Source organism: Melospiza georgiana, chromosome 5 (genome assembly GCF_028018845.1).
Source record: "Melospiza georgiana isolate bMelGeo1 chromosome 5, bMelGeo1.pri, whole genome shotgun sequence".
Lineage (NCBI taxonomy): Eukaryota > Metazoa > Chordata > Aves > Passeriformes > Passerellidae > Melospiza > Melospiza georgiana.
This window is the reverse complement of record NC_080434.1, coordinates 59,746,483-59,774,349: the sequence shown is the minus strand read 5'-3', so window position 1 is coordinate 59,774,349 and position 27,867 is coordinate 59,746,483. Positions and strand designations below refer to the sequence as shown.

Sequence of the window (27,867 nt, the reverse complement as noted above, 5' to 3'; positions counted from 1 at the left end):
ACAATCAAGGGGGCTTAAAAGAACTTTTTAAATGCTAGCTTTTTACTCAAACTTGTATCTATACTACATCACGCCACATTAAGTAGAAGCACACATCACAAAATTGCACAGGGATTACAATATTACATCCAGTCTGCATAAAATTGAATTCCACTACTGACCAGGTCACAAAATGGCTGCACTTTCTAGTCTAAAACTAATTTGCATATTGTACACATGTAGGACATTTTTTTACTTCAGTCACAATAATGCATGCAAGTTTGTTTTTTGTAAGAAATTTTGTAAATTTGCTCATGCTACCTAGTTTCAAGAGAGCCTTTTTTTGAACATTTGCAATAACTCACCTCTTGTTAATTAATAGTTCTAGTGCATGCATATGGTGTATACAGGTAAGTAAACATGCAATTTTTCACATTCTAAAACTATGGCAGTTTAGGCCATATTGTGCTGCCTGCATTTAATCTGTAATGCAGTGTGTCTTAAACGTTTCAATCCCGTATTAATAGGTGGCATTACACATAACACCTATATAGCAGCAAAGCTAATACAGCTTGTGATTAAAAATGTTTAAAAATAGCTAATAAATCAGATTATCTTGAGGTATTATTTCTTGCAAGTCAAAATGGAGAGCAAAAAATCAACCCTAATTTTTAGTTTATGTATACACTGAAAATAGCAACAACAATAAAAATAAGCTTTTGTAGCAGACATATTCCATCTTCACTATTTTGCTACCTTTGGTAAATTACTGGGGCAGATCTTGAAGTTAAAAACCCATGTTTAGAAATAAGTGCACGCTTCACCCACTAAATATAGCAGCAGACTGTGTGCCCCTACGCAAAAACATTCTCATATCTAGTTTTAACTTTACATATAAAAATAACTTGGAGAAAATACAAAAAAACATTTTATTTTAACATGAAAATATCACAAAAATTAGTAAGCCTGAGATGTAGGGTTTTGGTGAAAAACAAGAGGCTTGTAGTGTTTTGGCTGCTGATAAAGATGCATGTATTGATAGCTGGGGTGAAAAGCAGAAGAATGCACTTATTTCTTCTGCATGTCAGTATCTTCAAACACAGTAAGCCACATGCACCCTTCTCTCCTTATGTAGATGCTGGTTCACCATGTTTAATTCCAGCGGAAGTGGATCTGACGTGGGCGGTCAGCCCCCTCCTTTACCAATGGCTTATGGAATTCACGTCCTGCACGAGAGTGGATATTTGCCCAACAAAACTCACAGTAATACTGCAGGCAAGTGACATTGGCACAAAAGAAAGGAGCAAACTTCCCACCGCACCGCGCACCCTGGCACTCGTCACACATCTGGTCATCCAACACGTATGGCTTTACCTCCACCTGTTGGAGCCAAACAGAAACAATTCCCATTAATAACTGTTTCTACTTGAAGTTGTATGAAGGCAATAATTTTTCTCTGGTGTAAAAAAGAACCCCAGAAAACCCCCTGAACTCTGCAGTCAGTCGTATGAACGCCTTTATATAACTGATCAGTTATTACTTGTTATCATTTATCACCTACAGACCCATCTACACTGCAGAACACCTCAAGGCAGACCTTTAGAAGTACTCTGTGCATGTAATAAACAGCCACATCAGGAATTTCCCCTAATTTACCCTGAGAGAGCGTTCTTTGCAAATGAAATTATGAATTTCAGTGTAGAAGAAAACACAATCACTCAAAGATCTCCTAACTGGACGTCAACATGACAATTCTACGTGGTTTAGCAAAAAAAATAACTGAACATATGAGACTACCCTTTAACATAGAATTTTTTTTTTTAAAGTACCAGTGTCTCTGCATGTACTACATTTGTGTGCAAATTAAAAGTACTTTCTGCAGGCTGTAATGCAGATCTTTTAGCAGAGCTGTTCACTGTAAACTCACACCCTATTTTTAAAATATGATCAAATTTGGCACTGCCAATTTTGGTAATATATTACTTTCTCTTTCTGTGGCTTTGAACTGTATAGGAATTTTTATTCAATCCAATTCTGAAAATATTTTTTTAAAGACCATTTTGCAAGTCTACAGACAGCTACAAACACCTGTCTTACACAGCTTCTCTCTCCCAAACTCATCTGACTGCCAGAATGGAAAAGTGGCAGGAGTCCAGTGGTAAATATGCATTATGTCTTTGCAGAACTGTGCTGCTTCAGACTGTGATCAGACAGGAAGAAGTACTTCATAATAAAACACAAAATGAGTTGACGCAGTCATTAAGGAATGTATTGTTGTATCCCACATTTTCCTCGCTGCTGCATGAGATTGTTATCCTTAGATACTAATACTTCTGAAGATTGCCACATATAGACATTGACTGTATGCTCTGTACTCAGACAGAATATTCCTCAAATACTAAGAAGTTTAAAATGTTACTTTTCTCAGTGTATTTCCAGAGGAAAAAATTTACACATCCAGCTACCTGCCCTGAAGTTTTACAGCTGAACAGGCTTCATGTTCTTAGCTTCAGAAGTACAGGCCATCCTAGAAATGTCAGAGTAAGTGTCTTCCAGTATTCTATATTCAGTATGAGCTCTTCTTCTTATTTCACTACAATGACCTGCCTTATCACCAATTACACTCACACTTTCCAATAAACAGCTACTACCTTAGCAGTAACTGTGTTCGTGGCTCAGAATTACTGAAAGCATGAAGCAGCATTTATTTCAAGCTTCAGTGCACTAATGCACCAAGATCAGTACGAAGATGATTTCAAAAATATTAGAAAAGCACTTTGGGGAATGGAAATATTACATGACGTCGATGCAGACTGCTGGCATATGAAAGTTAACAGTACTTTAATGAATTGTTTGGAGTTGAAGCTCCAAAGAAATGTTTGGAGCTGACCTTTCATACATGATAAAACAGGATGAGGAGTACTTTGCTGAAGAAAAACATCTGTTAGACAAACTAAATATACCTACACATCAAAAGAAGCGGAGAGAAGCTACGGAGAACTTAGTTAAGGAAGAAGTTAGCATCACAGACAATGTTTGTCAAGTGACTGTGGCACTAAGATTTCCAGTTAAGTTCGGAAAAGGTATGTGCAAAAAAATGCTATAAATCCTTTGAATTGAAGTTCAGAAGGATAAACAGGTGAACTGCAAAATTTAGCAATTGAAAAAGACTTCTACGCAGACAAAACTGGTTATGAAAAGAATGTGAAAGGACGGCAGACCTACAGAAACTGGATATAACTGGTATGGAAGGCAATGCTGAGGTAAAGGGCAGAACAGGCTCTGCCTCGAGGATTTCAGTAGGATTTGCAGTACCCAAAGTAGGACTAGCTTCCTCACTTACAAACTAGTGGTTTATAGATTTATACTCACTGCTTGCTCATGTATAAATCAGCAGTAGTACTGATATCAGAGTATTTTCAGAGCCTGAAAAGGCATTAGTGTAAAAGCTCAGTGGAAGTAAAGAAGTATTTCTGAAAATAGTATTTTTCATACTTTCAGCTGAGATTCAAGATGTTCCCTAAAATGATGCTCTTCTCTAGGACTCCTCAGTAATGCAAATAACTGGGTGGTAATAAATATATGTAATTATATAAATAAGGTTTGATGTTATGGTTTAATTAAAGAAGATAATTTAAAAAATATAGATTAACCCTCCTCTCAGGTAAACAAAGAAGTTCATAAACCTTCTCCATCATGGGACTTAATGACAAGTTTATTAAAACAGTTAAGATTTGGGACTGCTGTATTTTGCCAGTGAAACACCTCAGGAGCAGCACACATTTTTGAAATAAAAATGAGTACAGTAATAAAAATGTGGAAATTCCAAATTTAAGAGAACACTTGAGTCAAGAGATTAATTTTTCAAGTGTTAGAAAAGCAACACTAAAGAAAGAACCTAAATTATTTCAAAAAAGAAGCTTTAAGAATTCAGATATTTAAAGAGAAAACCTAGATCTTCCTGCCTTTTCCCCTCCACATCTCCAACCCATGAACAGCTATCTCCAGATTCTAACCATGCTTGGCAGGGGTTGTTTGGATTGTTTTGGTTCTTTTTTTGGTAATGTGAGATTGAAGAAATCAGAGTACTGTTTTTATAAATTAAGTTTCAATGGAATGGATGTAAGTCAAATATTGTGCTTCTTAGATTCAGCATTTGCAGTAGATTTTGTGTTGGCTTTTCTTTTTCCAAGCTCCAAGAGGCCTGCAGTGTTCCATCACCCATTAACAACTTACATCCTTTTCTCTGCAAACAGCAAGCAGTGCCATTTCAGACTGCTCAACATCCAAAGAGCCCTTTAGATCTCTGGTGACCAATCATAAAAAACCAAAACCAGCAAAACAACGGACGTGCAACCGCAGCCCTCAAAATCAGGATCATGCCTTCTCTTACAACATGGCACTGCCAGTCCACCATACACCTCTCTACTGCAAAGGACACACTTCCCATGGGAAGAAGAAGACCAAGATAAAAGCTCCCCATGGCTTACAAGGTACAAGTCCACTTCTCCCACATTTGAGGGAGATAATTTGGATTGGAACCAACTCCATGTCTCAATTTTCAAGTCAGGCGACTTCACAGACAAATGCCCGTTAGACAGTTCCTCAAAGAAACTTAATAATACTCAATTCTGAAGCTAAATGACTCATTTAGCATTTGTTTAGAGGAAATTCTGGATCCTGGTTCTTACTCCCATTTTGTCCAAATTCTCAAATGCAAAATGATTAATAGTTTTATATCCCCTCACCCAATCCCAAGGCCATTTCTTCCTGTTACGTAAGTATCCAAAAAGCAGTTACAAGTCAGTGACAGCTGCAAGTCACAAGGATAGCAATCCCATGACCAAAATGTAGCCATCACATCTAATTTGAAGCCTAGATGACTACCCACATCCACGCCCACTCATCCTCTGGGAAGGTCCATGTTTGGGGATTTCAGCTCATAAGGCAAGTGCTATTTGAGACACATACATAAAGCTGAATTACTCTGCCTATTTGAAAGGAGAGAAGCACATGCTGCCTCCTCAGAGCAGACTTCTGTTAACTGTACTACCTTTTTCTTGTGTCTTTGATCTGTAGAGGAGACTGGACCTTGAACTACTTCACTTACTTGACCCTTCTTCCTGTAAGACCATAGTTTTTTCATTTTTTTAAGAACACCTATTAATGCCAGACTATCTCTGCAGCTCTTGACATCAAAACTAGTGACCCTTAAAACTGACATAATTTAGATGCCAGTTTTGCGACTCTTACACTTCTAATTAGGAGTTATGAAGTTCACTAGTCTTCTTTAAGTCAGTTTTACTTTTCCTAGGAATAAGCATCTGTAGCAAATAGAAATATGCATTGGTTAAGTACTAAGAAGACTTTAAAACAGAAAAAGTAAGAACTTTTGTATTTTAAGTGTTAAGCCTCACCAATTTTCTGAACACTGACAATTAAGGCTGAAATTAAGGGCAGTTTGTAAGTATCAAGCTAATCTGAAGCCAATGAAAATAAGAGTTTCTTATGAATGACAGAGGAATTATCACAGTATTTGGTTTCATTAGAATATGGGAGAGAGATTTTCAAGACCTTTGCCTGTACACAATAAAACCAGGAACTCCAGAATGGGAAGAACATATGGTCCAACATATGTCAAAGGAACAAACTGCTGCTCTGTGGAAACATGTTGTTCGTCTGGGGGCATTCAGCCACACTCCTGAAAGTAGTGGAGTTACATGAATGCTAAAAAAATTATAGAAACTGCCTTGAAAGCAAATCACATGCAATGCTACCACACTCTGAGAAGTTTCTTTACAGAGCAAAACCCTTTTTTTAAAATTTCTGTGTAACTTACTCGTTTATCAATGTCGCCATGCTGAAGTTGAACAAACCGAGCACTGATGGCAGCAATGTAACTCTGCTGATTGGAAAAAGCAACACGTCCAGCACCTTTAGGGTATTTCAGCTCAGGGTCCGTGTCAATTCCTGCGTAACAAACTCCCCCGTAGAGACGGTCCATGATCATGGCCAATTCCACTATTGAGAAACAAAACTGCATTTATTCAAAGTATTCTTACACTACAAACTTTAGAAATACGAGAAAAGTTAATTTTAATTATCAATTTTGCAAGAGCCAATGAGACAGTAATAACAAGATTAAAAATATTAAAGAAATAATATTGAGTAAGGTATTCATTACTCAGCAGACAGATCTTTCACACTGTGGGTACATAAATCCAAGGAACAATGGAATTGTATGTTCTTGATAACATGGAACTAGAACTCCAGGGTAGTTTTCTTCAGAGGATTTCAGCAAAAGAGTTTTTGGGTAGGCATTGGAATGTAAGCTGTACAAAATAGATCCTCATGCCACAAATTCCTTGGTACAAGTTCTCTGGCTGTCCTAATGCTCTACATCCTACTTGAATTTAAAAATGTAGTTAGCATTTTTTCATCGGCCACAAAGAACTTGATTATCTCTACAGTGCTACACTTACCATAGATACAGAAGTTCAGAGAAACAAAAATTTCAAATTTTACAGATCAAGTACCTTGGCAATCCTCTGTCTGCCAATTTATACCGAATTCAGTTGCAATTCACTGGGGTGGAAAACACTGGTTTTTCAGAATTAGTACCCTCTGGATTAGGTTATAGAGGTGTCAGCAGTCCTTGATGTTCAATAGCTGTTTGAGGAATCTCCCTAAGTTTTACTGCTTTTGTAAGTCATTATTCTTATTTCACAGTGCCATAAAAATTTCATTTTTACATATAGAGGGTATTTGTGAGCTAAGCATAAGAATGCATCCATTAAATTTATCACAGACATTCGGCACAGTAATATGGAATACTGGACTGAATTTAAAGAAAAATTAAACTGTACTTGGAACATACTGTGTTTACACTCATTTACAGAGCTTGTATTACAGTCAAAAGTAGAGTCTTAAAATACCAAAAAAGCTTGAATATTGCAGGTCCAAGATGGAAAAATTTAAGATCCTTTGTATCCCAAATTGGCACTATTACTTCTCAGTTTTCTTACATCTTTCATCTAAAAGTTCATCTTTCTCTAAGAATAAAATTCATTATTAGCTATGAAAGACTAATGAAATCCAGAAGCCATTCTAATAATAAAGGGGATTTCAACCACTGTATGGTTTGCGTCTGCTTCCAACATCCACTGCAGCCCACTTCTAGCAGGCCACCTAAAACATTGTAAAAGGCTTCTGCAGACAATCTGAAAAAGCAGACTATCTAGGCTGTACATCAACCATTCCACAGCTACAGAAATATTTACTTTTTCCTTCACACCTCTGGCAAGAGTCTAGAAAGAGTCCTGCAATCTCATATAATGTTGTGCCATAAAAGATAGTGCTAGCTCTCTGAATTTCTTCCTTTTTCCTCTACACCTACTTGTTCAAATACTCTGTCACTGGTTGTGTGTGTAACCTGACAGCAGCAGAAGAGCAGCTAATGCACAATGACAAGCAGGTACAAATGCCACTCCACAGTCATGGAGCAGGGCAGAGATGTTTCCATAGCATTATTTTAAAACCAAACTCTTAGTGTTATGTCTCTTGTGACATAGCTTACATTACAGCTATAAAGAGATAATACTTCCCAGCAAATCTCAATGATGAATTGTGATTTATGGCCAAACCTACAGAGTAGAAAAATTCAAGAATACATGAATATTGTACAGCAGTCAAAACTACCAAGACTGTTCAACCCATATGCATCCATATCTAGCTACAAAAAATTATACATAGTACAAATTATTTCTAATACTTTCTTACTTAAAAAAATTGCCACAGATTCTACTCACCAGCTCTTAATGGTCTAGGGACTCCTCCAACAAAAATTGTTTTCCGAGGATCAAGCGGTTGCGAACCGTCCATCACAAAGTCACTGTCACTTAGATTCCAGGGACGGATCTGAACCTATTAAATTGGGAAAGAAAACAGTATCCTACTTCAGGTTTCACCACAATGTGGAAATATGTTCATCAGCCTATACAAATTGTTAGTCATAACCTCATTACAGTAGATGTCTAGTTGCTTTGTTTTAATCCTATTAATTCAAAAGACTACAATTTTAAAACAGTGCAAGTGTTCCAGATGTTGAGCTCTGCCAACAGTAGTTTACTTTTGTTTTTTTTTCATCTTCACAATTTCCAATGCTGCTTTAGACAGATGGCAGCCATAGCCTGCAGGCCACTGACTTCACTTACTGGCTTGTCCTTGATAGTGGGGCTGGAAACACACAGATAGAGCTTTCCATCTTCTTCAATGCAGGCATCAATCAGGGCCTGTACAGAACTCTCTTCTTGGAACAGGAGGAATGCGTAACCTGGAAAAGAACCCAAACCTATTGATTGCTTTTCTATCTTTATTTTACAGAATCATCTTTGCCACTCATTTTTCTACACAAAAGAAAGTCAAACCAATTCTTTCACATTAGTCATCTTCTTTAACTATGTACTACATTGCCATAATTAACAGAACTTCCATCTGTAAAGTAATTGTCAGATGAGACTAATAACCAAATAAAAGCAAACGTGTCTGCTCTATCACGCACTGTGAGTCTAGGCTAAACATCATTCATTGGCTGCAATGGACATTATACAATGAAAATCCGACTTGGCACAAAGGATTAATCTCTATTCTGGCGATTAGATCAAAGTATTTTATTACATAAGTGACCCAGCAAACCTTTCAAACACTACCAAAAAAAAAAGAATTAAAAAAATGCTTATTTAATGCTACATAAAACCAAACAGTCAGACAAGCAAAGAACAGTTACAATATGAGATACACTGAATTTGTTACTTTACAAATACCTCAATAGCATAATTAGGGTTGTATACTAAAACAAACTTTAAAGTGACCATAACTCACATTTCTTTCTGAAATTACTACCAAGTTTAGAATTTTCACACAAAGTTATGTCTTATGACTTTGATGGAGAAGTAAATGCTGAAGCAGCTGCCCTAGAGTGGGCTTGAGAAAAGGGAACATGGATGCTTTACCAAGCCTTTTGGAAATCTTGCTGTATTTCGGCAAGAAGCTAACGAACCAGCAGCCACTTACTGCAAACAGACACTGCAGGTCATCAAGGTAAAGGTGGTAGGGTGTGTCTTGAAGACCATTAAAGAATCAGTGCATTAACAATGTAAGATTTAAAAAACAAATGCACAACTGATTTTAGACATTTGGGAACAAGAACAGGATTTTAAGAAAAAGTTGTAAGGTCCATACTGGTCCTTCCAAAGCTGTACCTTATTTCTTACTCCTGATACCACAGTCCCATCATAGCTACATAAATGGGACACATGACAAGATTTTATGTATTCTATATTTTTATTTTTATCTTATTTAGTTTCATAACAAATATGTCATAAGGAATCTCTGGACTTGGGCTGAAGCATTTTCCTGTAAAGTCTATTCTTCACTGCTGAACTGTAATTTTTTAATGACAACCTGTTTAACTTAAGTTTAATCAGCAATAATTTAGATTCAAAATCTGTTTTAATGGGAATGTATTACAGTATTTATCACAGAATTTAAAAAACACATATTAACCATGCTAAACTCAGTGAATGAGGGCATGTGCCAACTGGCATGGGTGAGATAAGCTCCATGTGAGTGTCCTTACTTGGTCAGAAGAACACACACACATTCCAGTTTGAATGGAGAGCCCAGTACAAGAATGATGAGAGCGCAAAAACTTGATTAATCAAAGGGAGGGTTAATTGCACATGATACTGTAAAAGGAATCAGAGATACAAAGATTCTCCAGATACTGATTTTTCATCAGTTCTTCTCCTAATGGAGTTCAAAGGTACTGCCATGTGGTTCCAGATATACAAGGTTGGTAAGTGCTTCCATATAATCTATATCTGTAGCTATCAACATGCTTAACTGCAGCAACTTGCAAAAATATAGAAAATTAAAGTATAAGAACTCAAGAATTGATAAAGATTATTGCAGATTTCACAGAATATTCTGAGTTGGATGGGACACAAAGTTCTCTGAGTCCATCTCTTAAATGAATAACCCATACAGAGACTGAATCCACAACCTGCATTTTTATTAGCACCATGCTCTAAACAACTGAGCTAATCTCAGGGTCACTTCATACTACCACTCCTGACATGGAAAGGAAAGCAATAGAAAAAACATACATTAATACTGCCTTCTCAACCTCATCTAAAAAAACATGTACTCATGTCTTTTTTTACCCCACTTAGTTCAAAGCCTCAGAAAGCCTTGTGTCATGAACTCAGCTGCACTACTCCCCTCTGAAGGAGTAGTACACAGCTCTAGACCTTCAATGATTTACAATGCTCACTAAAGAGATGGACTGGTGAGCACTGGAACAGAAAGCACATTAGGTAAGTTTGAAAAGCTGAGATGATTGAAGAGTCCTACCAGATTAAAATTTTTCATGGTATTCATTAAAGATTTTATTTTGGTATTAATTATTTAGAGAACAAATCAAAAGCAAAGCATTCTGGACTAGATTCATGCTAACATGATTTTCTTAGCAAGGAAAAGAATTATTTATTTCAAAGTAATATGAAAGTTTACCAGAGGGAGAAAACATGCTTCTTGTTATGCATATTCTGTGTAGAAATCAGAGAGCAGCTTTAAGTTTTATCAACCTTCAGCTAATTCCTGCCACTAATGGCTTAGAGGAGGAGTCAAGAAAATCAGTGCAAGCCAGCATGGCACTGCCCATGTAGTGCCATGCCAGTGACTGCAGTGGTATTTTGGGTTGGGGCTGGTTGTCCTGACACACCCTCCACAGTCTGAGGGCACTAAATGGCCTCAGTGCAGTGCAATTCTTGCCTAGGAACTGCTGCACCTTAACTTAAATCAGAAAGAACCAGTCCAAGCTGCAGGTTAATACATACAATGGATCTACATAACCCATCTTTCAGTTTTTCCTTTAGTCATCTTTGATGGAGAATAAACTCCAAAACACACGTAAGGTGAAAAAATGTGGTGCTGCACTATATTTGTGAGACCCATGTATCCAGTCTTTTAGATACCCTCAGTCTGGTAAATGAATCAAACTCAATGTGTTCATGTCACAGTGACCTGAATTGTCCTCCATACTTCACTGGCTGTACTGGCCAGATTCACATTGATTAAAGGAAGCTTAGACACTAATCACATATGAAGATTCCTACAGTTACTTGCCTGAATCCTGAGTTTGATCCTATCCAGTGTGATCAAAGTAGCAGGTAACAAGTTCAACAGAATTTGTATGGACCTGGGGTTTTGCTTCTGAAACTAGAAGCAGAACATTTCCAACTTGAGTTTTTCAGCTAGTCAGCTCTGAGTTAGCAAGTGGGAACCTTGAAGAAAGAAGTTACTGCACAACTGTTGTCATACAAGGCAGCAGAAACAACCAGTTAGAATAAGACTGGGGACACTGTCCTGTTTAAATCAGATTATCCTCTGAGACAGCCTATAAATAGTACAGAGGTCACAAACAACTGGATGTATTTTGGAAGGCATTTTTTGAATTTCTATATCTTTATGGCACCATTTCTTTGTGAGCTTCATTATCAGAAGGAGGAGTCCTCAACCCAGCAAGTTACTTTGGACATGTGTATTGTTTCACAAATAAGTGTATGTGCCAACTACGTAATAACATGAGTTATGATAAACAGTGGCAAGTCAGAAAGGAAGGAATTCTGCATCACAGTTGGCAGATCACTCTTACAGACTTTGTACTTTGAGCTGAACTGAGGTTTTTTTCAGAACAGAGCTTCCTTGTAAGATCAGTGTAAAGTTGTAAAAATTCCTGTTATGTTTCGATCTAATTTTGTGGTGAACCACCACAAAATGTAATTAGTTAAGAACAAGCAGTTGGTGTTTCTCAGGAGGCAGCCAGCCTTGATGGATCAAGACACTTTCTGAATTTCTTTCAGCAAGGAAACACTTATTATGAACTTGGCCTTCCCTCAGGACCTTCTGTAAGCAGAGAGCTTGGAAGGAAGCACAGACTGGAAAACTGAAGAGTAACAAAAAAAAAAAAAGGCAAAAAAAAAGCAACCCAAAACAAAACAGGCTTCATCTCTTCACCACAGAGAAGACTTACACGAATTAGTCCAGAATGGCCTAATTCTGAGATGTCTTTGGAAAGCAATACTATAGCAAATCTCTAATGAAACTGAACAAAGAAAAATATAGACACCGAATTAATTTCATGCAGAGTGACAATTTAGAAAATAAAAAACATTAATTCTCTGAACTAATATAGTATGTATTTCTCAACTGGCAATCATTGACTGATCTCAAAACATTTTTTTGCCTATCCTTAGCCATTTCAGACATCTTATTAATGTATGTATAAATGGTTCTTTTCTGTTCACACAAGTAATACCAATGAAAGACAATTTTTAATGAAATTCTTCTACAAAATAATTATGGGTCATATGTATTGCTTTGACTAAAAGGGGTATGTACACAGCAACACTCAGCAGTTGTATGTTTCCAGAGTATTTACAAAGAGAAATTGACACTGTATTGTAAATGTGTTAGGCTACGTACAAAAAATACTGAATAATTCAGCAAACTAAAAGTTCGGCTGAAATGTTAAGATAGAACACTAAATGCTTTTATTTTTCAAGTAAGGATCAGTTAACCATGGGAAATCAACTTAGCATTTAGGTTGCAAGTGTTTCCTGAATTAATTAGATCAATACACTGAAGTTCTTCTATTTATATTTTCTCTGCCTTTAAGAAGCTCTACTTACAACACAGTTTGGATTTTTTTCTTACTGCAGTAATTATAAACAACCCAACTATATGAAAAAGCTTTATCAAATAAGGAAGTCTGAAAATACATCCTTAAGATGTTCAGATGCTGAGACAGGTCTATCTCCTTGGAAACGAATGCCAGAATCCATTCCTTTCAGGTAGGAATATATTACATCTTCTGTCTTCTATATATTCATCACAGACTCTGTGAGATGCATCTTCTTCAAAGAGTTCCTTGGGAATTTCTCTTGGTAATTTATGAAGAGAGATGCAGTCTAAGATAATCAAATTTAACTTGACAGTAGCTTTGTGGGCTGGGCTGACAATCAAGAAAGCCAAAGTCTCTTTTTTTGTCTTAAAATTTCCATGTAGCATTCATAAATGCTATTCAAATGCCTTCAATTCCATTTCCCACTCTTTAGAGGGCCCATTGGGGATAATAATCCTGTCTTTTCCCCAGCATAGATGCACAGATAAATAATCAGTTTACAAAAGAACTATACCTACATTTGTCACTTCCACAGAAGGAATGAATTGCTGCATTCTCTACAAAATCAATAATTTCTGCTTTGCTTTCATGTCTGGATCACACGTCTGCATTTATTTTATATGTAACAATACATGACTGTACATATACAGAGATATCCTAGTGACTTAACTACTTGATCTACAGAATGGTTTTTCCAACACTTTGTAAGTAATAGTAAAAATATAATCTAACAGCAACACTAGAAATAATTAAAAAAAAAATCAATATTTAACAATTTAACAAAAAGATTAGAGCTTCACCAGGAAGTTCACATCCTAAAAGTGAAAGATGCATAATTGATTATCTTGACCAGTTAAGCAAATACATCCTTCTGCATCCTGCCTTTAACCTCCTAGGAAAATATTTATCTAAGATTTTGTCTTAAAAAATTTGATCAAATTTCAGTTTTGGAAACTAGACAGAAATACAAATACAGAAGTGATGATCAGTGATGCATGCAACCTACAGAGTGTTGACCTGGTCAGGCTCAGTGACAAAATAACACGTTTTAGACTGAGTATGTAAAGGAGCCACACCTGGACCTGCACTAAACCAACAGATTTAAGTGTTCACACAGACTCTACATTATACTCTTTGGAAAAAGATGAGAGTGTTACCAAGAGCAAGACTAGCACTCAGTAACAGGTCAAAACCTTCTAACTCTCTTACCTTTTGGTGGAAAATAGGACTTGCTCTCCGCTTTGTGAGGCCAGTCTACTACCAAGGGCCCAAATCGTCTGAAGCTGGCAGTAATTTCATCTAAAAACATGTAAAATAATTGCAATTAAAGGAAATTACATAACTCAATGAAAAATACTATCAAGCAAAGACCTTTGCTTCTAGGAAGCATTTCATCGGACGAAAAACAAAACAAAATTTACAATTTTCATAAACAAAAGACTTAAATAGATCCATCTTCCAGAGTGTTAATATTTATACAATGTATTTCTGGTGATTTTTAATCTTACATTTGGTTTTTATTGCTTAAAACCAGCAGCATTTCAGAAGCATATGGGCAGCTAAAGCCATTTGTGTAAACTTGTGTGGAACTTCCCTAAATTCAAATCACAATCTGGTTTGAATAAAATCAAATAAATTTACTGTTTAGTGATGTACAGTTCAGAGCTTTTTAAGTAGATATTTATATACCAAGTAACACCACAATTAACATACTAGCAATTTACTACATATAGGAAATATATACAGGATATCTGCTCTATAGCAGACACTATGCATGTATCAGAGACAGAAATTTGAAATTGTCTATTTAGAGGTGCTCCCAGCAACCATCAACAGCTTTGCTGCAAGATCTACCATGCCCCTTGCACAACTTTGAGTTCTTGCTATCCCAGCCACACCTACATGTCAGTGACCTGAAAAGCCTTGGCCAAGGGTTAAAAATACTCTGAACTATATAAAAGCAGCAACTCAAACACAACTATGATCAATTTCTTTCAGTCATATCCTGCCATCATCATATAAACAGGGAGGAGAGAAATAAAATGTATTTCCATGTGGTTTTGTTTAGCATTAGTGTTATAGGCAACAGTGCTGAAGCACATCAAAATAAATCCCTTAGTAGATTATAGGAGGGCATTTCAATGAAAATGGAACCAAAATCTGGCCTTTCCATGTCTGAAAGTTAATTAAACGCAGTCAGCTTATTTGGTTTGCATGTTATTCTAGGATTACCATGAACCTCCTAACAGAACTTCCACTTACACTAGAAAGTTAACATGCAATTTACATTTATCTGCACAGGAGAAACCTCATATTATACAGCACAATTACTTCAAATCACCACTAGTGTACAAAGCAATTTCAGCTGGCTAACAATCTGAGTTTCTGTAGTACAGTCTCTGTTCAATGCATCAAGAGTGCTCTGCCACTTGACCTTGCTCTGCCTAAGTTTCTATTTCTCATCGGGAATAACATGAACCTTTCTATATCACTGCTGAGATCTTCAGGTAATAGTAAAATAGAATATGAAATTCATTTACAAATGGAAATTTCCCATGACTACAGAATATAGCAGGCACAGATAGAGGAGGGCTAAGATGTACTTGAAAGGAATATGCAAGATAAGCAGGAGCACACACTCTAGGCATTACATGCAACTCTAATCTGCAAGTGCAGAATCGGAATCAACTGCAACACCCCAAAACCAAAAAAGATGATACAAAGCTCAACACACCCATCAACTTACATAAAGAACAAATAGTTACAGCCTTTTGCACAACATTATTTTTAAGCTGAGTGTCTTATTTTTACTACTCAAGTCAGGTTTTTCATGACCTGTTTTTGTTTCTCCCTCCCAACATAGTGTGCTTGGTTTCCAGGCAGTTCACCTTCATCAATATCCGGTGGAAGCCCTCCAACGAACACCTTCCGAGAGAAACGCTCGATTCGTTCTCCGTTCTGATGAGCTGAATAGCAGGTGGGGGAATTCAGGACTCCAACTTGATCACTGTGCCCATCATCCAGCAAGCCATCATCTATTGGGAAGAGGGAAGAACGGCCTTAAAAAGAAAAGATAATAATGTACATTAAAATAATTTTGTGGCAGTATGTGGTTTTGTAATTTTAGGGAACGGGGAATAGCAGTCTGGAGAGTCAAAATGAAAACACCAAGATATTAGAAACGTTGATATTAATTTAAATAAAAATTAGGAGAATGTAAAAATGTGTTAAACTTCAAAATGGAATTTCAAGATAGCAAGCTGACATCACTCTAAGTGTATACTTCATATTACATTATATGGTAGTTGCTCTGCTGCATCCAGTAGATAAGTGGTAATTTTGTTTTAAGTAAAGGGTCTTATTTATGAAAAGAAAATATTACAGATTGCTTAAGTGAGCTTTGTTAGTCTGCCTTTGGTTTAGCTTCATGTTAAACTGATAATTTCCTCCACCTGAATAAGTACAGTGTGTCTAAACTCCTTAAATTTTAATTGAATAGGGAAACAAACATCCCTATCACAAGTTTCAAACATGTATTTCTAAAGGTATTGGATACTGCTAACATAAGAATATACTCAATTTCTAAGAAAGCAAAAGAGAATTTTAGTAAATGTGTAAAATGTAACACTTGAAAAATGAGTCACAATGCTGATTTATTCTTCTCACTCTCAATTTACTACAGTTTTGGAGGGAAGCCTTGTGGCAGTTCCTAACATGTAGTAAACTCCAGTGAGTTTACTGTTACCCTGAAAAGCAAGTGCAAAATCTGAGAAATTTACAGGATGACTTTGCAAATGCAATCTGACCCAAACAGACACTTGGAGCGCAGAGGGAAGTGAAAATATGGTAATTCTGTCCCACATATTTCTTCCCCATTTCATATTTACAAATTTTGTAGAACTCTGAACAAAAAAAAAAATTCAGAAGGCCAGGATATTTATCTTGGCATATTCTATCTTTTATTGCTTTAGTCAGCAACATAAAGATTAATGATAGTTTCAAATTCAGAACTCAGTCTTTTAATTGCAAAAAGCCCCAAAAGAAAGACTCCGTGAAGCAAAGCAAATGATCCACATCACTATTTCTTCTGAAATGCCATTTTCCCTGTTTACCACTTATTTAAAAAATAATCATTAATTAAATCAACTGCTTCCCCAGAAGAAGCAAGAAAGCCAAATCAAAAAACAACCTAGCACGCTTCTGGGAAGCAAGCTAGTTTTTAATTTTAAACAGACAAGTTCTTCCAGATTCACCCACTGAAAACCCATAGTCAGGATCAGTAGGTCCCTGACAGCTGAGTCCGCAGTACCTTGGCTGTGAGCAATACTGCAGACTTGAATTCTCCAGCTCAGGAGAACGTTAGCAGTAAAGCCTGGCAGGAATACCAGCAGATCCAGTGCTGACCAGCTGGGGTGACAGCAGTATGAAAGCCCTTAATTTCCAGAAGACCACTTCAGAACCAGATGTTTAAAAGACAAGGGTGGAAAACAGTAAATATTGACCAATGACTTATTTTACAGTAATGCCTATTGACACTGATGTGGTATCTCAATAAAAAAAAACCTCAATGAAAGCACGGGACGATACAAAACAGGATGATATAAAACAACCAAATACCATAAATTATCATGAGGAGCACAAAATTAAAAGCAGGACTGCAGCACTGTATCAAGTAACAAAGAATGTTAACTGCATCATTTTTATGGTGGCATATCTGTGTCTTCAGCAGAAATCCAATGAAGAGGAGTGAAGCAAATGCAGAAAGCTACAGCAGGCTCCTCCTTTCCATTAGAATTGGTGATAGGTATGTTTGAGAATGACTAGGGGGGAGCAAGAGATGCTTGGTCTTGTAAGGACATAAATCAACAGGTTTGCAACAGATCAGCAGAGTTGTAGGAAGTGAGGAAGTGGAAGCATGCAGCTGGTTCTCAATGGGACAGAAAGGTGAGCGAGCAATGGAGATACATAGCCAACATAGCTGGATGAAGCAGGCAAGAAGATTCCTCTTGTATATCAACTATTTAGGCATGAGAGGAGCAAGACTGAATTTAGACTGTAGCAGCTGCATACTATAGATATGAATTTAGTTATGAAAACAAGTAAGAATGATCAAATCTTTAGGATGTATATGAACAAGTGGTAAGATTTGGTTGCACAACCAAGAAAGTTGGATGCAATGAATTTCTGAATTACTAAAGTGAATGATGGAGAAGATGGAGCTGTTACCATAATGACAGTGACAGGAGGTAGTGCATGATGGAAGAAATAAGACTCATATTGCAGGAACCTGCAGGTAACTGAAAGTGGAAATTTTAAAACATTCCACTAATAGAGGAGAGTTATTCTCAATATCTTAAATCTAAAATTATTGTAATTTAGCTTGGTTTATAAGAAATGCTTCTTAGACAATAAAACTTATAATATAGACAAGTATATCATGGGGAAAACAGTCTTAGAATAACTCTCAGAATAACTTATTTATACCCACAGACCCGTGTTAAAATCTAAGAACAATGAGAATTATTCTTTACAAATAAAACCAGCAGAACATGTTCTGAAGCGATACCAGAGAGCTCAGTTTAACTTTAATGTGGATAAAGGTTTGCCAAAAGCACTGGAGCTCCTGTGAGAGCTAAGGTGACATCAAGGACAAGAGATAAACACTTTCAGAGTAATATAGTCTATGGGACTCCTATTACTTTCTTCTCCATCCTCTTCACTTCTAAATGTCTCTCAGATAAAGAAAGCAAAAAGGTAATTTGCTTTTCCATTTCAACAGGCTTTCACATTTCTTTTGATGACTATGAATAAAAAGGATTAGCCCTTCTAAACAGTAAAAAAATAAGCAGAATCTGGCAGGAATTGTCAGAATGATTGTACTAACTGTTACATCCACTGGCCAAGATCTACAACAACACCCCTCTACAGATTATGGCTACCAAGCACTAGGTTATGAACCAATGCAGAGACCAAGACAGACACATGAACTCGTGTATGTGGTGAGTACCAGAAGCTACCAAAGATCTTGGTACTTTGTTCTTGCATGTTTTACATGGTCTTTATAAGAACTTCACATCACATCCTAGCACAGTTAAAACAGTGGAGCTTTTCAAGGTTAGTGCATACATATTGGCTTATACTATGAAAACGTGTTTACTACTTCTAAGAGCAGTCTACTAGGTTTCTTGCTAAGTTTAGAATGGCTTTTTGCTTTTACTCTGCACACTACTGCTTCTACAGAAGCAAAAGGAGTTAGAAGGACAACTAGCAAACTGTATACTTTTAAAGGGGGTAATGACTGCAAGCAGTAGCCATTAGCATGAACTAAACCATGATTAGAACTGCAGTTTTTAGCTGATTAAAGGATTTTCAATTCAGACTCTAAAAGAACAATGATCATAACAATCCAGACTGTACTCCTTCCCTCACACCCTCCATCCTCCCCAAACTAAGATAACATGCAGATAAGCAATTACAATCAATAATCTGGATTAATTAATCATAATGATCAGTAACAGACCAGAATTAATTGAACTGTAACAAACAGAAGTGAATTACCTCGTCTTCGCCCATAACTCCTCGCTGCATGCAAACAAAGGACAAATTGTAAAATGTCAAATAACTGTATCATGCCCACAGACTAAAATATTTAAGATACAAAGAACCATGTGGGTAAGTAGTAAGTAAAAATCTGCATCTGTACTTGGTACTGATAATTGTAGATGAGAATGCATTAAAATCACACATAAATACCATACTATTTTACTACTAAATTGATGTTAACATCAGCTGTAAGTAAAATTCTTTCATATATTTCAACATCTTTAAACTTGATCTTCACTTCATGTTAATTATGGACAAATTAATTATGGGAACTTAGCAATTCATCCTCAAGATGTGATTTTTATCTTACACAAGCGCCTAAATAACACACATATGGTATCAAAACTGTAAAAAGGAAAATACTACTGTAAAAAGCATGTAGCAAGTGTTAAATTAATCACAGACACATCCTGGTCCACATGGAACAGTTTGTACAGTCCTTTGCAGTGACAATGCAAATGCTGTAAGCCGTGACCTGCCTTTTTCATGAAAAGACCTAGCAGAAAATTAACCGCAAGGTTTTGTTTGAAACAAAAGCTGCCTTGTGCTAGCAAACGAAATCAGGGCACAAGTCACAAGAAATAGCATTGTATCAAAAACACTGCACAAAGGCAAAGCAACAATTTCGCACAGACTGCAAGTAAATCCAAGATTTTCCTAACTTTTGAGTTTTGCAAGATTCTTAAAGAGATCATGCTTGCAGCTACAGTTCAGCAGACCATACTGATTGCTTCTCTGCCTGAAGGCTAAAAACTAAAAATAGACAGATTACTAATACAGAAACTATTAAGCTTTGTGCAATTTCTTAGTTACATTTCCACAGAGTATTTTCTATTCCTGTTTAACAGACTCAGTAGCTGAGAAAAATTACTTTAATCATTACACAGTGGCATTAAGTATCCAAATAGATGTTACTATTAACCATAAGATCATAGCAACATTTAGGAACAGACAGCTGTGTCTTGGCATTATTGTTTTTATTTTATGAGGCCTCTATACATACACTTCTCCTAAAAGCAACTGTTGTTCTGGGCCACTGAAATACATACTGACTCAAAATCACTGATTCATAAATGTCATTCATTGTTCCATTCTCATATTATGAAATACTTATATACTGGTACCTCCTATTTGATTAGGGGTTTTCAAAAATTTTATTAGATATAGTATTTTTTCCCTTTGTTATCCCTTCCAACTAGAAATACAGTGGATTGCTTATGGAAGTTTGAAAAAAAATCTTTCTTGGTTTTGCTCCCTTAGAAAAGTTATTTTTACACAACAGTCATGATACTTCTATTCAATTTGTACTGAACTTGCTTTCAGATTTATTCTCTCTCACCTGAAATAATTATTATTGAAGAGAATAGTTTTTGCTTAAAGGTTTTCATATCCTTAAAACTTGTACTGGAAAGCCAAAACAGAAAAAAATCCACTTTCTGAAAGAGACCTGGGTACCTAAACAAGTATAAACACTTTAATTCATATTTCCAACATCAAAACAGAATCCACAAAGCTGTGTATTCCTCTGTGTGACCAGCTCTCTCACTAGGTGCTGGGGATTCTGACGCTGAGCTTCAGACACATTTTCTCCCTGAAGGCAGGCCCTCAGAAGACGCAGTTCTGTGGCAGTGCTGCAGCATGCACAAATCTTCTCTGACTCCTGGCCAAAGCGACTCCCACGTAGCATTAGCAGCAGCATCACTAAGCCCTCACCTAGCCCCCACATGCTTTTTTTAAAAAATAAATTCCATCCACAAATAAAACTAGAGTAAGCAGGGAAAATTCAAGTGCAGCCCATCCACAGCAATGTCTGCAGTGCCGTGTTCTCTCTCAAAGGATAATACAGTGATGCATATTAATATTCACTTTTCGGCACAAGTGTCTGGATACTGCTTTTCTTTTCTTCCACCCCCTTCAGCCCACCAAACCAGCTCAGCTATTTTCTTACATTTTCATAGTTAAGACAAGTTGATATGCAGAAGAATATTTTGTTACAGAACAACTGAAGTTTTTTCTTTGTGCATTCAAAAAAAGGAAACAGTAATTTTAAGGAAAAACAAAAGAGTTACTAAAATGTTAAAAAAAAACCCCAATGCAGTTAGAACAGTAGATGGTGCAATGTTTTATATATATCGAAATTGCAACAACGTAGCAAAGTTATCTGTGTATTTCTTGCTTCAGCAAAACAACAAAATCAGGGAAAATGGGAGAAAAACTGTACCTGATGCTGTCATATAATTTACTTTGCTTGTATGGCAAACCTTCCTCCCTAAAATTCATGTCTTGCTCATTTAGAGTGCAAACTAGTGTGGGCAGGGACAAAGTGCTACTTTGCATCTAGAAAAATGCAGATTTTCTGTATTTATTAAAATAATATGCATATAATGTTTTACACCTTACAGAGCAGCCATGCTTACAGGGCATGACAGCTGTATAAATATAGTTAATTACAGGTTTACCTATACATCAAGACTATACAGATGTATTTAACATACACATAATCAGTGCACATGTTTATACATAAATAATTGCAGGGAAGACAGCTCTTTTGGAAAAGGCTAGACACTGCAGGCAAATAACTGATTTACAGCAACAAAAAAGGAGAGATTAAACTGTTTTCCTTAACTTGTCCAAATACCAAGTCATACAGAAATTTGCCTTTTATTTTATAAAGCTGGATATTTTAATTAGCCAGTAACTTGGAAAGATTTCAAATGAGTGAGAATGCATGAAAGACACTTTCATTATAGAAAATATCAATTAGGCAACACATACAAGAAGTATAATGATGCCCAATAAAATTAAATCCAGTAATACTGGAAACTTCCAAAATTAAGAGTGCTGCATATACAACAAAGATTATAGCTAAAACCTTCTTTTTCTATATCGCTGAAGTTGCATGCTAATACAGCTTACACCCATCAGAAAAATTAAAATCTCCCTTTCTGCAACATAAATCAGGTCACATATTTAAAACATAAGTAAATATGTTTGCTGTGCATGTTTATCTAACCTGAAGACAATAGAATTGAACATTATGTGAGCAATGCTACCACAAAGATACCAAATGTATGGTTTCGTTTTATTCAGACACACATTTCATATACACAACCAGAGATCAAATATACACACATTGCAAGAACTCAGCTGAATGATGAAGCTGAATTAAAAACACTATGCTGTGTATCAGGAAAAACTACCAGGCAAACTTCCTACAAAGATAAAATATGATTTGTCACTAACATCGTGACATAACGATCAAATGGTGACAGAGACATGATGAAGCCCTTTTCATTAATAACTGTAATTTAAAGAAATCCATAAACAGTTACAGCAATAATATACAGCAATAATATACAGCAATAATATCCCAAGAGTCTAGACTAAAGGAGGTAGATGCCTAATTCCCATTTCATTCTATTGGATTTGGGTGTCCAAATTCCATTTAAATTTCTTTAGAAATAACACCTTCATAGATTTTAAGGCTGAAAGACATCATTACAACCATTCAAGCTGGGACACCTATAAGACCACAGAAGTTGATTTAGCAATTCCTGTATCGGAAGTTTAGTAATTTCTGATTGAAGTAGTTCAGTAATTTCTGATTGAAGTGCTTTCTTTAGAAGCACAACCAGTTATAGTATCTGTAACAAGTCTAATATGCCCTTGCTAAACGAATGAAATGGGGAATTATGTTTCAGCAGCAACTCAAAAAATTCAATGCTTTAAAACAAGAGAAAGTGGGGCAAACCCCATAATGGGGAAAAAACACTCTACATCCCAAAAAACTTGACTCTTGCATTATTACTTGTTTCAAAAATGTTCTCTCTAAGCTGAGAAAGCTGCAGTCAGGTATACCCATTCCAAAGTATCTTTTTTTGACTTTTGAGAGATAACAGTCATTAAAAATGCATTACTTTTTTTTACAGCTTAAGCTGAAACAGATACATAATTATACATAATTTATTAAAACACATAAATCAGGTTTCCTTTAGTTCATTTCATTAATTTAAATAATGAAAACTGTAAATATTAATATTAGGTACAGTTCAGTGAGTACATTTTAAATGAGATGGAAAAAATCTATCATTTACAAAGAGGAAAAACCACCATTAAAAAAGTTCTATCTAGAAGTGCTTAGCTGTAAAAGGGCTGCAAAATTCCAGCCTGGGTCATGTTAGAACCTTTCTGGAATCCAGAGGCACCAGTTCACTAAAATAATCTCACTAAAATCCAGAGAAGGTCAGTGTTAATTACTAGTGCCCGCATAAATGGGGAGAGGCTGTTTAAACATATTTGTGATTTGCTTTCATGAAGGTCTGGTATTCCTGCTCCTCCTTATAGCTACCACAGTACTTACTGAGAAATTAAGGGACAAATGTGGAGTCTTTGAATTACCAACTATTCTTTTCCCAAAACTCCCCCCAAGGCACCAGTTACAGGGACAGAGGGAAATGTTGGCTTGAACCCATTTAAGTGCAGAAGGAAATTGAGGTTTACAAGTTCATCACCAGGTGTTCAAACCATAATTCTCCTTATTGCACATTTGGAGGAAGTCCCTCAATTCTTGCTAAGAAAGAAAGGTTGCACAGAGTCTGAGCAGCTGGAGCTCCTCAAAAGCTGTTTCCAGTGCTTCTGTTCCTGAGCTGCAAGAAGCTGCAGTTCAGACATGCCAACCTGCAGGGGCTCTGAAGAGCATTCCTGACTGTCCTGGCCTGCACCAACACCTACATCAGACTCCAGCTTTGTGCTAGAGACACAACAAGGCTCTGAACTCAATTCTAAAGGGCATAATTTAAAAAAATTATGTGTTGCAGCACCTTTTAGATACTAAACTGTTATTTTTATCTCACTTACTGAAGGCTGAAAATAATATTGCATCTTTTAAAGAGGACAGCAGTCACACTAAGTGCTACCTCTCTAAGTACAAGAGAAACCACACAAGCATTAAAAGCAAGATACTTTTCAGTGCATGTTCTAGCTTTGTGGTAAGATTTTAGGATAGACTGGTACCACTGTATTTCTCCAGTGCTCATGATAACAAAAAACCCCTTCTTTCCTAGATATTCAATAGAGTAACAACAGTTCCCATGTGCTTTTTTAGCATGCAAAACTCTAAAAGAGAAGTTCACCATTCTGAGTAAAATTAAATAAATTAAAGTATTAATCTCTTACAGCCACCTCACTGAAATACTTCAGTTTCTCTTCATACCTTCCCATCTAACACTTCCTTGTACAGCAGCAGATAATGCCAATTGCACATATACCACCTGAACAAACCAGTTTGGAGAACAGGTCTTAAAGCTGCAGTTAAATACAGAAAGTAAAATGTTGTAGATGTTGTGACATCAAGCACATTGATATTCAGCGCAGAGGAATCAATGCAGCGTTGTCTAAACACTGATTTTATTTCTATGGTTAAGTACCTGTTTTTTCTTTTCAAGATACTCCATTATCTTAAAGTTACCTATTCAATACCGAAGGATCTACTTCTTCAAATGGCCATTGTACAGTATTTCCCTTTACAGGGCATAAAGGCAAATCTTAGTTTCCTTAAAGTTTTAAACAATTTTAAACATTTGCTCAGTGTTATGCAGTTTTTATCCATTTGCACAAGTGTAAATGACTGTGCAGAATGGGTAAGGCAATTAAAAAAAACCACCAAAACCTAACAACAAAAAAAAAACCTTCCATATAATTTCAAACAGCAACGAATGTGTTCGGGCCATATTTTTTAAGAGATCTTTACTGTTAACGCTTAGACTCATCAAGTGAATGACAAAAGTGTGTACTTTGTGTACATCAGCTTCCATGTCTTCTAACCTAGAGAAGCTGTGGCACTACAGCTCTAGTTTTTCCCAATGCAGAAAACACTTATGTGCAAAAGCCCTGATTTATTATTGACTTAGATGGATTACCAAGCTGTGCTTCCTTCTTTAGCTTTGAACAAAGGCTAAAGTTCATGCCTTCACTGAGTAGCAGATGTTCATGAAGTCTGACCTACTGGGAGAGGAACAAGAACATGAACTCTAACTTCAGCATATTTCATGGGTAGACACGTGCTTGACAAAAGCCACTTTCAAAAACCCCAGCAAAAATAAAATGTTATTTCACATGAGTGTAATGCAAAGTGTCTAGTTCACTCTTTATTTACCCAATATAGAAAAACATGTGTTTCTGGCCTTCTTATTTTTCTAATTCCTGTTTCAGTATAATAGATTTCCTACAGCTCTTTGGAAAACGTATCCCTGGATTGCTTGAGAACAAAACAGAATAGTGCATCATTATGAGCATTTCAGATTTCCAATAAGCTAGATATAATGAAAGTCTGTTGCAAGATTAGCTCTTGCCATTCAACTCCAAGAAATGGCAACAGTCCCATCAGTGTTGAAGACCACAGGCAAGTAATTCAGTAACAGAATAGCACAGTATAATTTTATACCAACATGTCAGATTTAAACTAAGCTAGAGATAATTAGAAACTGTTATAAGATTAGAACTTACCATTTAACATCAGAAGATTGTCAGTCCCTGGATGTGGATAATTCAAGCGACCTTAAGAGAAAACAAAAACCAAAGAACAAAACAAATGCAGAGGTTTTAGCTATTATGCCAGAAAAAATAATGAAAAATCACACTTAGAATTTGCCTAAGGGAAATAAAGAGCTAATATTTAACTCCAAGCACATTAACCAACAATACCCTTGACCCAAGTTAAAGCTGACAAGAACAGACTTCTTAACCTTAATTCTCTGGTCATAAGATCTGCAGTGTACTTTGGGATCAGCTCCAATAGGATAAAGCCACTTTTTGTTTCATGACACCCAGAAATAGTGCTGACTGCTTTAGTCTCCTCTTTCACAGCGACTGTGAATAACTGCACTATGCACATTGCTTAACAGAGTGGCATTTCTACAACTTCATGCCTCTCTACTGAAGCAATTTAAGAAAAATCATGTCAGTAAAGAAATAAGGCATACAGATTTTATTAACTGATTTATGACTGCATCTTGGTGTATTTCATATAAACCTGGTATGTAATATTTTTCAGTAGGTCCAGTAACATTAGAGCAGTTGCTTATATACAGATTCAACAAAATTAAAGACTATTATAGATAAAATTTTCAGCATTTTAGACAGAAAAAAAAATTACACGTAAACCTTATATCATGACATTAGAATTTTTCAAGAATTGCATTTTACTACACCAGTGGAACGTTATACTTCAGTACTTAAATGAATGGTTTAAAAAACATAGCTGAAGAGTCCATTCACTGAAAATTCCTTTTTATTAAAGGAGACTTTTTCTTTTTACAGGAAGCTGCAAATATACCAGTAGTGCACATTGACCTAGAGAGAGACACTTACAATAACTGCTGTGTTTGAAAAAAATGTGGTTGAATGTGCAAAAAACTGCATTGCCATCTATCTTGCTATTCAAATTTACTTGCTTGCTTTTAATTTGAAGAACATTTTATTTATATATGTGAATACTGTGACTTAAACATCTAAATCTTTTGAAGGAAATGGGAATGCTTGTAGAGGCATAAAGAAGAACCCAGTCTGGAAGCAATGGGCATGTAGAACTCACACATTTTTAAAGGGTCATATATATGCAGACGGCTTGCAAGAAAAAGAAGCCCCAGGGGGGAAAAGAAAGAAAACCAAATCAGCAAGCTATATATTAAGGCTGTCTAGCAATTCTTATCATACTCTGCTTGGTCCTCTACTGCTGGAAAACCCATGAGCTTAGCAGCAAGACTAGAAATTTCTTTAAGTAGTTCAGAGTCCCAAGGGACACCTTTGGGGTTAAGTAAAAAATATTTTTGTTGTAAATCTGTAAATAATAGGGTTTAGGTTTTCCTCTTCTCCTTTAAGAAACCAACATAGTAATTTTCTGCCAAAAAATAATTTTAAAATATACACATTGCAAACTCTGAAAGCTAAAACTTCAAAATAGCAAGATTAAGATAATTTAGGAAATTTTCTTCAGCCTTATTATTTACAGGCATTGTGGAAAAAAAAAGATTTTTATATAGCTATGAACTATTTGTCGTCCCACAGATTTTATTATTGTAAGAATGGATGGTATCAGAACACCTACAGATTAGATAAGAACATTTTGCTGTTGAATTTGGAAGCACTGAAAAGCTACAGCAGGCTCCTGGAAAAGGGCAGATGAATTCCACCCAGAAATGCTGTCTTCTCTAACTTCAACAGAATCTTTGAGCAGGCTAAACAAAACACTAAACACAAAAACCTTCGTAGGAGCCTCTATGCTTCTTGTCTTCAAAGTGTCCAGTTTTATATACTTCTTCTGTTATACTGAACACCTACAACTATATCTAATGTTTCTTGGAACTATAAAAATTCCACCCTTCTAGCAATGCATGCTGGTAAAACAGGCAAAGAATCAGGAAAAAGGCATCTTTAAATTGCAGTCTGGGAGCTGCCACAGCGCAGCCTGGAGTTTAACTTACTTTGCTATACTTCTTAGGTTTTTGCTCTATCAAGGCTAACATTCATTTGTCTAACAGCAA

The 27,867-nt window shown here is 36.2% G+C and overlaps 1 protein-coding gene across 3 annotated transcripts in view; it reads right to left on the bottom strand.

Moving 5' to 3' along the window:
- Positions 1-27,867, bottom strand: part of CPEB2 (cytoplasmic polyadenylation element binding protein 2) — a 51,317-nt gene that overhangs the window by 2,605 nt on the left and 20,845 nt on the right. For 2 of the 3 annotated variants that reach the window (XM_058024264.1, XM_058024262.1), the window contains 8 exons: positions 25,832-25,882; positions 19,283-19,306; positions 15,613-15,783; positions 13,934-14,023; positions 8,193-8,311; positions 7,788-7,902; positions 5,819-6,000; positions 1-1,359 (listed from right to left, as the gene is read on the bottom strand). The exon at positions 1-1,359 is cut by the window's left edge and continues 2,605 nt beyond it. In XM_058024264.1, coding sequence (XP_057880247.1) covers positions 1,132-1,359; positions 5,819-6,000; positions 7,788-7,902; positions 8,193-8,311; positions 13,934-14,023; positions 15,613-15,783; positions 19,283-19,306; positions 25,832-25,882 — 980 coding nt within the window. In that variant the 3' untranslated portion in view covers positions 1-1,131. The remainder of the gene's footprint in view (positions 1,360-5,818; positions 6,001-7,787; positions 7,903-8,192; positions 8,312-13,933; positions 14,024-15,612; positions 15,784-19,282; positions 19,307-25,831; positions 25,883-27,867) is intronic. The other variant, XM_058024263.1, reaches the window with a different exon arrangement.